The sequence below is a fragment of the Hakea prostrata genome, chromosome 5, assembly GCF_041222555.1.
Source record: "Hakea prostrata isolate BN-2017 chromosome 5, UWA_Hpros_2, whole genome shotgun sequence".
NCBI lineage: Eukaryota > Viridiplantae > Streptophyta > Magnoliopsida > Proteales > Proteaceae > Hakea > Hakea prostrata.
In genome coordinates this window covers 54,062,501-54,076,417 of record NC_142604.1, presented here as the reverse complement: position 1 = coordinate 54,076,417, position 13,917 = coordinate 54,062,501, and the positions used below count along the sequence as shown (strand labels likewise).

The following is a 13,917-nucleotide window of genomic DNA, read 5'->3' as shown; positions in this document are numbered from 1 at the left end:
ATGAGATGGCTCACCGTTGCAAAGATGCTTCTTCCCAAAGCTTGGGTAATTGGCATACTATCCTGACGCAACGTCCCTCCATCCAACCATAGATCAGACCATAACTGAGTGGATTTTTCATATTTTATGAGACACTTTACAAGCCCCACAATCAAATTTCTGGTGTCTAAGATATGACGGAAGGGCAAAGAGTATCGGGTGGGTCTTGGTAGTGACCAAACCGAATACTTTTTGAGCCAGTGAGTTCTGATAAAATTCTCCCAACAAGATTGTTCACCACAAGCGAGTTTCCACAGATGTCTCATTAGACCTGTAGTGTTCCATTCTTTCAAACGACGTAGGCAAGACCACCCTGTTCATACAGAAAACAAACCGAAGCCCAAGCCACTTTGTATTTGTTGGTATGTGTGTTGCCATTCCAAAAAAATCTAGCCATAATCATTTCTAATTTGTCTAAGATGTTGACAGGGATGTTGATAATATTGATCCAATACGATATGATACCCATAAACACAGATTTGATTAAAGTCAAACAACCTGCATAGGAGAGTGCCTTAGAACTCCAAGATTGTATTCTTGCTTCCACTCTATTGATTAGACCATCATAATCAAAGACAAATAAGGTCTTGGATCCAAGTGGGATGCCAAGATATTTGATAGGAAGGTTACATTCTCGGACTCCAAGAATACTTGTAAAAGCCACTTTGGTATCATTAGAGTAGTTACCAAAAAATAGAGTTGATTTTCCACTGTTTATTGACAATCCAGACTGAGACTTAACTCTTTCCAAAGCATCATGAAGGACAATGGCATTTTGTTGAGTTCCTTTTCCAAAAACAATCAAATCATCTGCAAAACAAATAGTAGTGATTCCTGGTTCTGCATAGTGTTGGTGATGAATGAAATCACCTAAAATTGTTGCATTGGATAGGGAGTTAGAGAGCATCTATAGCACTATGTTGAAAAGAGAAGGAGACATTGGGCATCACTGTCTAAGACCCCTATTGGTAGAGATTATTGGGGATTGGGCACCGTAAACAAAGACCACATAGCCAGAATCATAGGTGCAAAGTTTAATCCAATCAATATATCTTTTTGGAAAATTAAGTTTAGATAACACCTTGAAAAGAAAGTCTCAGTGCACTAAGTCAGATGCTTTTCTTAGGTCAAGTTTGGCAGCAAACTTTGGTTGGCTTGATTTAAGATGATAGCCATAAAGAAGTTCTTGACACAGAAGAACATTGTCACTAATCTGTCTTCCTTGGATGAAGGTTGTTTGGTTGATGTTAAGCAATTTGTTAATGACGCCTTTCATCCTATCCGCAATGATCTTTGCAATAAATCTGTAGAGTAGGGAACTGACAGCAATAGGCCTATAGTCATTGAAAGTTGTCTAAGATTCACCTTTAGGGATAAGAGTGAGCTTGGAGAGCTTAACTTGCCGAGGGACTCTAAGGTTTTCGAAAAAATTAGATATGGATTTACAAACATCCTCACCAGCAATACACCAACAATGTTTGTAAAATGTAGCACCAAACCTGTCAGTTCCTAGTGAACTGTCATCATTCGCGTCGAAGACTATTGCTTTAATTTCATCATGGGTGATTGCTCTGGAAAGCCACTCAACATCTGCATGATCAAGTTCTCTATTAATAGGAAGATCAAAATCTTGACAGATAATGGGTGGGGAGCCAGCATATGCAGTTTCAAAATGCTTGCTCGCTTCGACTCTAATCAATTCTGGATTAGTTAGGAGAACACCTCCACCAGTGATAATAGCAGAAATAGTATTTCTACCACGTCGAGACTTTAAGGACCTGTGAAAAAATTTGGAGTTACTGTCACCTAACTATAGCCATCGTATTCTAGATTTTTGGCATAGTTCTGATTCCTTAGCATGTATTAGGGACTTTAACTCGGACACAGCTAGCTTCTCATGGAAAATAACTTCATCATCAAAGGTATTAGAGGCTAGCGTTGATTGAAGAAATTCAACCCGGTGCTTAGCGTCTTCAATTTTTTGATCGAATCTGGAGTATGTCACTTTGCTTTAAATCTTGAGAACTTCTTTTAGTCTGTGCATAAGTGAAAACATGGGTCTACCAATAGCTGGGCACAACCATACTTTCCGGATTAGAGGGAGGAATTCAGGATGTTCAACCCAATGATTGGCAAAATAAAACTGCTTTCCACATCGATGGGGTCTGTCACCAATATTAACAACCATAGGGCTGTGATTAGAAACATTTGGATTTAAAAACTGGGCAGAAGAGAGAGGGTATCTATCTCTCCACACACGATTTATCACTACTCATTCGAGTTTACCATTAATCCTCCCATCACCAGATCCCTTATTACTCCATGTATAATGACAACCAGACCATGAGAGATCTTGCAAATCAGCTTCGTAGAAACAATTTGACATTGGCGCAGTATGTTTGGTACGAAGAAGGAGCCCTCCTCTCTTTTCATTGAAAGACTTGTAAGCATTGAAGTCTCCAAGGACCATCCAAGGTGATGACATGTCACTAGCGATCATCTTCAAGTCATTCCATAGATGATCTCTGTCCTCCACATTGTTGCTACCATAGACAACTGTCAGAAAGAATTCCTTGGAAGAAACCTGAGTCTTTACTTTAGCATGAATTAGTTGACTTGTTGTTTTGAGGGTAAGGATCTATATCTTCTCATCATCCCAAAGAAGCCAAATCCTCCCTCCAGGAGAGTCAAAATAATTTGTAAGGTGTTGCCATTGTCTGGTGAATGGCTAAGACACCCAACCAAAACGATGTAGCTTTACTTATGTTTCAATCAAAGCAAAGATATCCAGCTGATTTACTTTAACCCAATCTAACACAGCAATGACCTTGTTGTCATCACATAATCCTTTAATATTCCAGGCCCCAAGCTTTATAATTAACAATGAGGAAGGTTGGGCCAATTAACCAGGTCATCCCTACCTTGAATCACGTTATTTTCTTGCTCATTGTTAACTATCTGATCCCTGCCTTGAACCACATTATTTTCCTGCTCCTTGTTAACCATCTGATCCTGCTGCTCAGAGAGAATTGAAGAGACTTCATTTTTTTGCAAAACTGTGAACCTAGTTTTGTTTGAGCAATTGGGGGGGATTAGAGGTTTCAGATCGATTAGAATATAGCCTTTCACGAGCTTTCATAGATGTTGTTCCACGTCTAATAAAGGAGGATGGGAAAGAAGGTGCAAACTTGTTTCTCTGAGATGGGTTATTTTGAAAGTTAGGCGCAGTGTTTGAATCAGAAACCACCAAAGCTCTTTCTAGGGTGGGCCCCATCATCTGAGAGTTATGGGATTGAGGAGTACCCGCGTCCGCTATCGGTCCTCTATTAGACTGGGATTCTTCCAAGCCATTTTGGTTATGGATATCAAAAGTTTGAGTTTGACTCCAACTCATTCCCACTAGAGACGCATTTTGACTCCTAGGAGAATTTGGATTTTGTTGCATTGTCTCCCTGTTGTTCACCCTAGGGATAGGATTCTGCGATGTTCAACTTGTTGCCATTGAGTTTGTTGGTGAACTATTGGTTCAAGGTTTTGTATGGGAGCGTTACCCGCTGCCGCACATGACTGCTCTATATGACAAAAAATTGCAGACTTTGTGCAGACTGGAGAGGCCCATCATATAAAACGGGTTGTTCAATGATACTCCCATCTTCTTGTTGGATAGGAATCGAAGAAGGCAATCCATCAGAAGCTTTAATTGAGACGTAGAATCTTGTGAAGGCCAAACGCTTATAGTTTGATGTGCGACGATCTGCAAATAATGGGGTGCCAAACATGCTCGCTATGCTTGCAATGCCCTCCTGTGTCTAGAATTGTAAATTTAGCTTGTAGATTTGAACCCAAATGGGTATCTCCGATTCTTCCTTCTTGGTGAGGCTAACTGAAGGAGACCAAGGGCGCAGAACAAAGGTTATGGAACCAAAGTTTCAGGGTCCCTCATTAAGAATCTGTTGTGCAAGGTTCTTGGATTGAAACTTAAAAACAAATAAACCATTAGAGAGGCCAAAAATTTTGACCACCCCCACATGGTTCCAGTTCTCATCAGCATATTTCTTCATGGCGGTAAAGGACGGATCCTTTCCAAAGACGAATCCAACTGGGGCAGATTCCCATCTTCCCCTTCCCTCCTTTAGAACCTCCGGACAGCAGCGCACCACTTTCCTTCCATTCACCACATTGGGTTGAATAAAGGGGAGCTCAATGGATTCCGCAGTAGATCTCCCTCTATTAAAAAGATCCACCCAGGAACTTCGTTGTTGAGGGTCAGCCAGGTCCTCCGCCATGGCATCACTATCGCCGTTCGTGAAATTTCGATCCCATTGGTTGTTCCTTGAGTTCCAGCCGGCATGTTGTTATAGTGGAATAAAACTTATCCTCCTAATATTCTAGCTGCAACCCCCCCCCCCTCAAGGCACTTTTAAAGGTGGTAGATAAAAGGAGTATGGAAAAACTTTGCTACAACATCTGTTGAATTTTTTTATCTTTGTTTATCAGATCGGATGATCCAATTCTAAATGATAGATAAAGAAGTGTAAGAACAACAGGTTTCCTATAATAGACTTTTTTTTTTTTTTTTTGACAAATTCACTATTTAGTTGGCTGGGACCATAAGAGGGCTCTATGTGCCATAATAGGTTGTGGTGGTTTTCGAATACAATCATTTTTCAATCCAAAAGCTATCTGTGCCCCAAATTTCAAACAAAATCACATTCTTTAGGTGTTAAGGATAACTTCATCCATGACGTATGTTTTTCGCATGCATCCAGAGTTAGCTACTTGTGTGAATGCGGGGGAGCCTCTCCATAACATAGCTATGGAGCTCTTTGAGGAACCATTTGATCCACTAGAGTTAAATATTAAACATAGAAAGCCAAAAATGATCGTGAAAAATCACTATAAGTATTTACAGAACCGTTGTTCCCATTGTTTTCATTTTCCCTTTGTATTCTCAATTCTTCTATATTCACAAGTCACAAGACTGGCAACTCCTTCATTGTCAATCGCCACCGTTGTCAGACAATTCAATCCATTTGAATATCAATATGGTTTTTTATTTTTGTTTTTCGCTATGAACACTTTCTTCTCAACCTAAAAAAATCATGAGGAGAAACTAGTGGTCTAGACTTGTTGGCCGCACAGAATTGAAGCACTTGGGGCTCCACATCTTCCTCTAGGGTTCACATCCTCTACAATTCCTCATAGACGAAATTACAGAGAATTGTAGGGGGGTGGGAATTGTAGAGGATGTGAACACCTTCCTCTGCGATTAAATCTTGATAAACCCTTCAGTTGAGCTAGCATAATCTACCATTTTCCAACTTATTTTAACCTTTTCCTTTTCTGGGTAGAAGATCAAACCATCCAATACAACTACAAAACACTCATATAAATTACTCAAACAGCAGAAGATTACAAGATACTAAACAACGGAAGATTTTAAACAAATCTGGGTGCCACCTTATCAACATTCTCCCACCTGTGTGATTGACCATCTAGAACAAAGAAAGTTGTTGCCAGAGAATCCACATAACAGTTCTCCCCGTGATCGGAGTGTTCAAAGAAAACAGTGACCAAAGCATTATCACGAAAAGTTCCTTCAGAGCCCTCCGTGATCTTCCCAATGAAACAAAAATCATTCCAAGTGAAAGCACTGAAGTCACCCAGACTTTGATCTATGACTCTTGTAGTATTATCTAGGACAGAATCTCCTGATACTTCTGGCAATGAAACTTTACGTTCCACAAGTGCTTTCCCAGGTTCAGTTGCGTCGAATTGCACCATCTTGAAAACCGAAATCAAGTGGCAGTTTCTATCATAATAACGAAATATATTGTCCATCCTCAACCGGTTTCCGGAAAACTTGGTACCAGTGAACTCAAATTTTAAATATTTTCCGGCCCGATTTACAAATGTTCGATTTATCCTATACAAGAAATCCAAGAAATTGGTCCCCGTTTTTATGGACCTAGAAAGGAAGAACTTGACATCTCCTGGGTTGCATGAGTTCCCAGCGGTTCCATCGATGAGGTGCCTTTTTTGCGGTTCGACTCTCGATCTGTTGAGGATCCTTTGCGATTCTTCGAGTTCCTCATTCTTCTTCGCCAATTCAGCCTTCGTATTTCTCAGGAGAGTTTCCAATCCAGTAACTTCTTTCCATCCTGGTAACGGTTGGTTTTGAAAACCAAAAGGAACCAATGACACCATCTTGTCTAGGAGGAAGTGATGAAAGGCTTCAGTGGCAACGATAACTCTCCCTTTATTGTTAACGCGAAAGCCCATCTTAGACAAGTAATCTTTGAATTTATCACTTGTCGGTCCATCATAAACCACACCAGATCTGCGTTCCATTGGTAATGATTGCAAAGGTGATGATGCAAAATTCAGACCGAACCAGAGGACCTCTAACTTTGCATTGACGAACAGTTTATCATTACGTGACCAATACTGACTCATATTTCCTAATAGTAATAGTACCTACTGTTAGAAAGGGTTTGCTATTTATAAAAAATAGAAAATAAAACTCATACAAACCGACTGGGATACCTTAAAGGAGATCTGCTTTCCTTGACAACGGCAGGAACAGTGAAGATCAACAGCTGCAAGATCAACGAAATATATTTTATAACAGTAAAATCAGCAGTGAAGAGAAAGAATCACAAGATCAGTCATAAAAACCAGATTGTTGGTAATTCTTTGTTAAAAAAAAAAAAGATTGTTGGTAACGATTCGCAAGGTTAAGATGCAAAACCCAAGTCGAACGAGAGGACCTCTAACTTAACATGGAGGCCCTGGTGGGTTGATTGCTGATGTTGCATCTTCTATATGCTGATTTGTATCACTTCTAGTCCACGTATAGGTTATTATCCCTTGACCAGTAGTGACTCATATTTCTTGATAGTAATAGTACCTACTGTTAACCAGAGAAGTAAATGAAAAATAGAAACGGCAGATACCTTCAGGAGATCTGCCTCCCTTGGCGACTGCAAGAACAGTGAAGATTAATAGCTGCAAGATTAACGAAAAATATCTTAATAATAGCAAAATCAGCAGTTGAGAGAAAGAATCTCAAGATCATTCATGGAGACCAGACTTTTAACTCTAATCTTCAAGTTGTACGTCTGAGTCACTGACTCCCTCCCTTGCTCTTGGAGAAGGAAAAACACTCCAAGTGGAAGCTTCGAGGTTCTTTCCTAGTGTTTTTCCTAGAAAAAACAAAAGCTGAGGGGGACAAATCTAAGAAGTCACGCGAATGGATTGACATAATCTGCGTCTATCATTATTTTCTTGGATCTTTTTTAAGGATATTAAGAACCACTTAGGAAGCCCTAATTTACTTTTGGGTCCTTTTAATGTAAAAAATTATGTCCACTTTTCAAAGTAAATCTTTGGAGCCATAATGACTTTATTTATAAAATAATTAAAATATCCTTTCTATCTATACCTTCCATCACCAAGCCATCTTGAACCACCCACTATTAAAAAAGAAAAAAAGTCACCATCCCACCTTCATCCGGTCGAAAATCACCCTCATATTCTTTTTACCACTGAGTGATGGTTAATTTATGGCAAGGTGAACAATTGGGGACTGAAAAATTTTCTGAAGCCTGCATGACTGAAAAAGTGCCAATTAACTGAACTAAGGTGGTTTTTGGCAATGTGGTTTTTTTTTTTTTGGAGGGTTGGGTGGTTTCCAGTAATTAGCTGGCAGTAGGAGTTCTTAAAAATTGGGTATATGGTGGAAAAAAAAGGACAAGTTGCATTCATAGGTTGAATGCGCCGTCCAGCTCACGGCCGTCGAGGATGTGAATCCAACTTAGTGAGGCCTAAATTATTGTTGGGTCCCTCTAATGTAAAAAATTATGTATAGTTCCCAAAGTAAATCTTGAGACATAATAAGTTTTTTTTGTGAAACGACAAAAATACCTCTTCTACCGACAACCCTGTCAGACTATGACCAAGCCATCTTGCCCACCACCATGGGAAAAAAAAGAAAAAAAAACCACCACCACCTCACCTTCACCCTATTGAAAATCAACCTCATCTTCTTCATCTTCCCACTAGTTTCCAGTGATCGACCGTTGGGTGGTGGTTAATTTCTCGCAAGGTGAAAAACAATTTTGGGACTGTGAATTCTTTTTGAAGCTTGCATGACTGAAAATCCTGAAAAGTGCCAATTAGCAGAACTAAGGTGGTTTCTGGCGTTGTTTCTTCCTCTTCTTCTTCTTCTTCTTCTTCTTTTTTTGGGTGGGGTTGGGTGGTTTCCAATAATTAGCTGGAAATGGAGGGTTCTTAAAAATTGGGTATATGGGGGTATTTTTGTAAATGTATTTTTATTAATTGGTAATGGAGATATTTTGGTTCTTCAGCTTTTAAAATTTAAACAAAAATAATGGTCTCTGACGATTTTAGACTCCGTACAATCGTGGTACAATTTATCGGCAAAATTTCGCTGAATTTCTGCCGTTTCAGTAGATGACGAACCAAAACGGCCATCGAAACTCGAGAATGCAAAATCGGCAATATCTCAATATTTATCCCCGAAATTATCAAGATTTTTGGCGATATAATGGATAGTTCATCGAATTTCGTCGAATTATCCACATTAATTATTTGTATTTTCTCTCTCCTCTCCAAACCTCCCTCAGAGCTTCTCTCTACTACTTCTTGGCATTTTTGCCATATTTTTGTTTGATCTTTGACATAAAACCTTAGGTCTCTCTTCATTATTTACGACGATCAAGTGAGATTTCACACAGATCTAGGTGTTTTGTGGAGTCTTTTATCTGAGAGGTAACTATTGTTCTCTAAACAATTTTTTTTCTCTTCAAATGCATGCTATGTTGTTGGATGGGTATGATATTAATATATGTTGAATACATAGGCCGATCTACAAACTCACAGAGTCGAGATCTTTTTTGCTAAGTAATTTATTTATTTATTTTCGGGCGTAAAAAATTGTATTTTTCTACATTGCAAACGCTTTCTTTTGCATGATATATGTGTTGTATCATGATTGGAAAAATATATGTGGATCTCTATGGGCTGATCTACAGACTCACGGAGTTGAAATATTTTTTGACCCAATAAATAATTTTTAAAATTTTTTAAATTTATTAAATATTAAGATAAAATATAAATAATTATGGAATAAAAAGAGAAAAAAATTAGGAACAAATAAGGGAAATGATTTTGAAAATTAGAGGAAATTATAGAATAGCTATATAATTATTTTCAAGTGCTACTCGTGTGGTTTCATTGTCGATTTTGATATGGCAGCCTTTTCTTTTGTCGAAAAAAATTTAAATATTTATTTTGTATAAAATATTATTCTGGTATTGTTTAATTGTTTATGCAATCATTTTCGATGCAACAATTATCATGTCTAAGTAGCGGGAGAGGAGTAGGTTCACAGGGAGTACAAAAGGGTCGAGGACAGGGACAACCACAGAGAGCTGCAGCAATGGGGAGGGTTGATTTTGCATGACAGTATTGTGTTGCTATTGATGACAACAAGAGTAAAACAAAATGCAACTTCTGTGATAAAGAGTTGAACTCTGATGGCATAAGCAGGTTTAAAGCTCACATCATTGGCTCCATTTGTGTTATCAATATAAATTCATAGCAGAGAAGTCATTAGAGTCACCCAAAAAACAGGGGAAATTTTTTTTTCTAAGTACAACTTATATGGAGCTGCCATGGCTAATCAAAATAGAGTGAGCCATTTGGAACCTCTATGGCTTAGCATTACACAATTGGTGGCCCAAGAGAGAAGCTTACCATAAAGTGTGTAAAGAAGAGTCCTGACCCAGCTGTGGCATGTAGCCTAGTTGGCTCGAGTAAGCACGCATGATGGGCGTTTCACTTAGTTCCTCAAAAGCAACCGGCTAGAGAGAAATTGGCTTAAAGTTCGCTACATGGGCCTTCTAGAAAGCTTAAGAGGTCACAACATTGCAAAGGTTGGGGGGGGGGGGGAGTGAGAGAGAGAGAGAGTGACAAGAAAAAAGGAAAAAAAGAGAAGAAATGAAATAAAATGTGAGTGCCCTGCTTGAAAATCTTATAAGTTCATGAGTTTCTATCAAACCACATCCATATCATTTCATAATATCCCATTTATTCCATTATTTCACCCTCCTGGTTCTTGGCTGGGTTATGGTTTCAATAATGGAGAGGAAGTGAAAAGTGGACATATGAGAATTGGTTAGGATTTGGAGGTTGAGGTTGTGCATTAACTTGGGTTTATCTAATACATGTGGCCTGATAAGTTGGGGGTAGCATACACACGGGTTGCATGCCTTGGTGAATTTGATTTATTTACTAGTCTATGGTATGATGAAATTTATGTTCTTTTAGTTGTGCGGGTGTTAGTTTCTCAAATTCTCCTGATCTTGTTATTTGCTCGAGGACTAGCAAACTCTACTAGGAGTCTTTTGATACCTTTATTTTCTATATATTAATTTCACTAAATTTCAAACTGAAATTATCTTATTTTAAGTCTAAATTGAGTTACTTCAACCCTATTTAGTGATTCCGGATTGATCAAACCATGCAATACAACTACAAAACACACATAAATTTCTCAACAGCAGAAGATCAGAAGATGATACAAGATACTAAACTCCGGAACATTTTAAAAAAATCTGGGTGCCACCTTGTCAACATTCTCCCACCTGTGTGATTGACCAACTAGAACAAAGAAAGTTGTTGCCAGAGAATCCACATAACAGTTCGCCCCGTGGTCGGACTGTTCAAAGAAAATAGTGACCAAAGCATTATCACGAAAAGTTTCGTCGGAGACTTCAGTGATTTTCCCAATAAAACAAAGATCATTCCAAGTGAAAGCACTGGAGTCACCCAAACATTGATCTATAACTCTTGTAGTATTATCTACGACAGAAGTACCATCTGGTGATACTTCCGGCAATGAAACTTGACGTTCCACAAGTGCTTTCCCAGGTTCATTTGCATCGAATTGTACCATCTTAAAAACCCAAACCAAGTGGCAGTTTCCATCATAATACCGAAATACACTGTCCATCTTTAACCGGTTTCCTGAAAACTTGGTACCAGTGAACTCAAATTTTAAATATCTTCCGGCCCGGTTAACAAATGTTCGATTTATCCTATGCATGAACTCCAAGTAATTGGCCCCCCTTTCTATGGACCTAGAAAGGGGGAACTTGAGGAGCCTCTGCGGTTCAGCGAGTTCCTCGTTCTTCTTCGCCAATTCAGCCTTTGTATTGTTCAGGAGAGTTTCCAAATCCGTAACTTCTTTCCGTCTTGGTAACGGAAGGTTTCGAAAACCAAAAGGACCCAAAGGTACCACTTTGTCCAGAAGGAAGTAATGAAAGGCTTCAGCAGTAGTATTATTGTCCTGCTGTGTTGTGGCAACAATAACTCTACCTTTATTGTTAACGTAAAAGCCCATCTTAGACAAGTAATCTTTGAACTGATCACCTGTCGGTCCATCATAAACCACACCAGATCTGCGTTCCATTGGTAATGGTTGCAAAGGTGAAGAAGCAAAATTCAGATCGTACCAGAGCACCTCTAATTTCGCATTCACGAACACATTATCATTACTTGACCAATACTGACTCATATTTCCTAGTAGTAACAGTACCAACTGTTAGAAAGGTTTTTCTATTTAGAAAAATAGAGAAGGAAATTTATTCAAAACGATTGGGATACCTTGAAGGAGATCTGCTTTCCTTGACAACGGCAGGACAGTGAAGATCAACAGCTGCAAGGTCAACGAAAGATATTTTATAACAGCAAAATCAGCAGTGAAGAGAACGAATCACAAGATTAGTCATAAAAACCAGCTTGTTGGTAACGATTCGCAAGGTGAAGATGCAAAACCCAGGTCGAACGAACCAAAGGACCTCTAACTTCCCATCAACGTATAGTTTATGGTCCCATGAACAATACGGGCTCATATTTCCTGATAGTAATAGTAGCTACTGTTAGAGAAGTAAATGAAAAATAGAGAAGGGAGATACCTTCAGGGAGTTCAGCCTCCCTTTGCGACGGCAAGAACAGCGAAGATTAATAGCTGCAAGATTGACGAAAGATATCTTAATATCAGCAAAATCAGCAGTTGAGAGAAAGAATCTCAAGATCATTCATGGAAACCAGATTTTAACTCCAACCTTCAAGTTGTACGTCTGAGTCACTGGCTCCCTCCCTTGCTCTCGGAGAAGGAAATTTAAAACACTCCAAGTCGAAGCTTCGAGGTTCTTTCAAAGAAAAAACAAAAACTCAGATGACAAGTCTAAGAAGTTTTCTTGTGAATGGACTGACCTACTCTCCTTCTATCATTACTTTTTCTTGGATTTTTTTTTGGAAAGATATCCGAGTGCTCACAGTTAGTGAGGTTTAAATTATTGTTGGATCCTTTTAAAATAAAAAATAATGTCTAGTTTTCAAAGTAAATCTTTTGAGAGATAATGAGTTTATTTGTAAAATTAATAAAAAAATATCCCTTCTACCTATACCCCATCACCAACAAATCTTGCTGGAAATCGCTCATTATTAAAAAAAGAAAAAAGAAAAAACCACAAACACAATCCCCCACCACCCCACTTCACTATGTCGAAAATGTTATAGACAACTAGGCAAGAACCGCTGAACCAGAACTAGCCGGTCCAAATCATACCAGAGACTCAAGAACCAATGTGAGTATGACATACTGGCAGAGTCAGGTAATGGCGCTTCTCAGGATGTATGGCAGCAGGCAAGGCAGGGGTGGCAGGGCTCGATGACAACCGATGTCACCTTATTGCTTTACAGCCGGATTAGTGGAAGATAAGGGATTTGGAGTATCCCCTTTCAAACGTCACCCCTCAACATTTAATTCAGCAATAAATGCTTTGAGCCTCATTTAATGTTCAAGACAGCTTGGAAACTTCTCATTTGCCTTGAAGCTGTCTTGAGTACTATGAACCCCCTCATTGTCCCCTCAACCGAGGAACAATGTCACATCAAGGTGATGCTTGAGTTGGCTCCCTAATCTTCCAAAGGGATCAACAACTATTTAAGGAATTGTGCTTGCCAGCGTGCGACGTCACTCATACCAGGAAGCCATCTCCACCGTTCACCTTTCCATCAAGGAACCCATTCGTAGCTTGAGGTCCTCGAAAGGCCAAATGTTCGTTATAAATAGTAGATGATTGCACAGGTAAAGGGGAGGTTCTCCAGCCATTTCTCTCCCTCTTAAATCCACCAAGAATATTCTCTCCATTAATCTCCTGCATCCTCCTTGAACATTTATTCTTCTAGGAGTAATTCTCAATTTCTTATTCAAAGATTAACTTAATCATTGGAGGTGGCTTCCCGTCCTTAGAGGCGTCCCACTCTCACTTCTTATTTGATTCCAGGAGAACTGGATCTGAGGAGAACCCGAACCAGACGAGGAACTGTTCCTCCCACAACAAAAAATCACCCTCATCTTCTTCCTCTTCCCACCCATTGGCTATATGTGGTGTTGTGTATAATAAGAAAGCCAACAATGATTGAGGTGGGTAGAATGTGGGCCCATTGAGGTCCATTTGATATTCAACCTTCATTTCGACATCAACATTACACTGTTGAACCAGAAAAGCCAAAAACAAATAATAATAATAATTTAATGATATTGTTATGGTGTTTAACTGTTTAAGTACCCAGCAGTTAATGGAAGTCCTATTGGTAAGGTTCGCTTTTCCACCTACTAAGTTGAACACCCCCTCTCCTCCAATTGGTAAGGTTTGGTTTTCCGAATGTCTAAAATGCAACTGATTTAGTGTGGAGGGTAGGTTTATTTCCCTGCTCACCCCTCCCACAAGCTAATTATTCTAATTAAGTTCGGAGTAGGAGTTGAGTGAATTAGTATTAAAC

The 13,917-nt window shown here is 39.1% G+C and overlaps 1 protein-coding gene and 1 long non-coding RNA gene across 2 annotated transcripts; both read right to left on the bottom strand.

Moving 5' to 3' along the window:
• Positions 1-6,442: 6,442 nt before the first annotated feature.
• LOC149016553 (uncharacterized) lies at positions 6,443-12,231 on the bottom strand. The gene is made up of 3 exons (XR_016173428.1): positions 12,042-12,231; positions 6,586-6,638; positions 6,443-6,500 (listed from the first exon to the last, which is right to left on the bottom strand). It is a non-coding gene; the product is annotated as an uncharacterized LOC149016553 (long non-coding RNA).
• LOC149016554 (uncharacterized) lies at positions 10,556-11,784 on the bottom strand. The gene is made up of 2 exons (XM_089154718.1): positions 11,731-11,784; positions 10,556-11,646 (listed from the first exon to the last, which is right to left on the bottom strand). The coding sequence occupies exon 2, from the start codon at positions 11,639-11,641 to the stop codon at positions 10,670-10,672; it is 972 nt and encodes a 323-aa protein (XP_089010844.1). The 5' UTR covers positions 11,642-11,646; positions 11,731-11,784; the 3' UTR covers positions 10,556-10,669.
• Positions 12,232-13,917: the final 1,686 nt, after the last annotated feature.

Coding starts and splice junctions, on each gene's coding strand:
- LOC149016554 (XM_089154718.1), bottom strand. CDS start 11,641: ATGAGTCAGTATTGGTCAAGTAATGATAATGTGTTCGTGAATGCGAAA.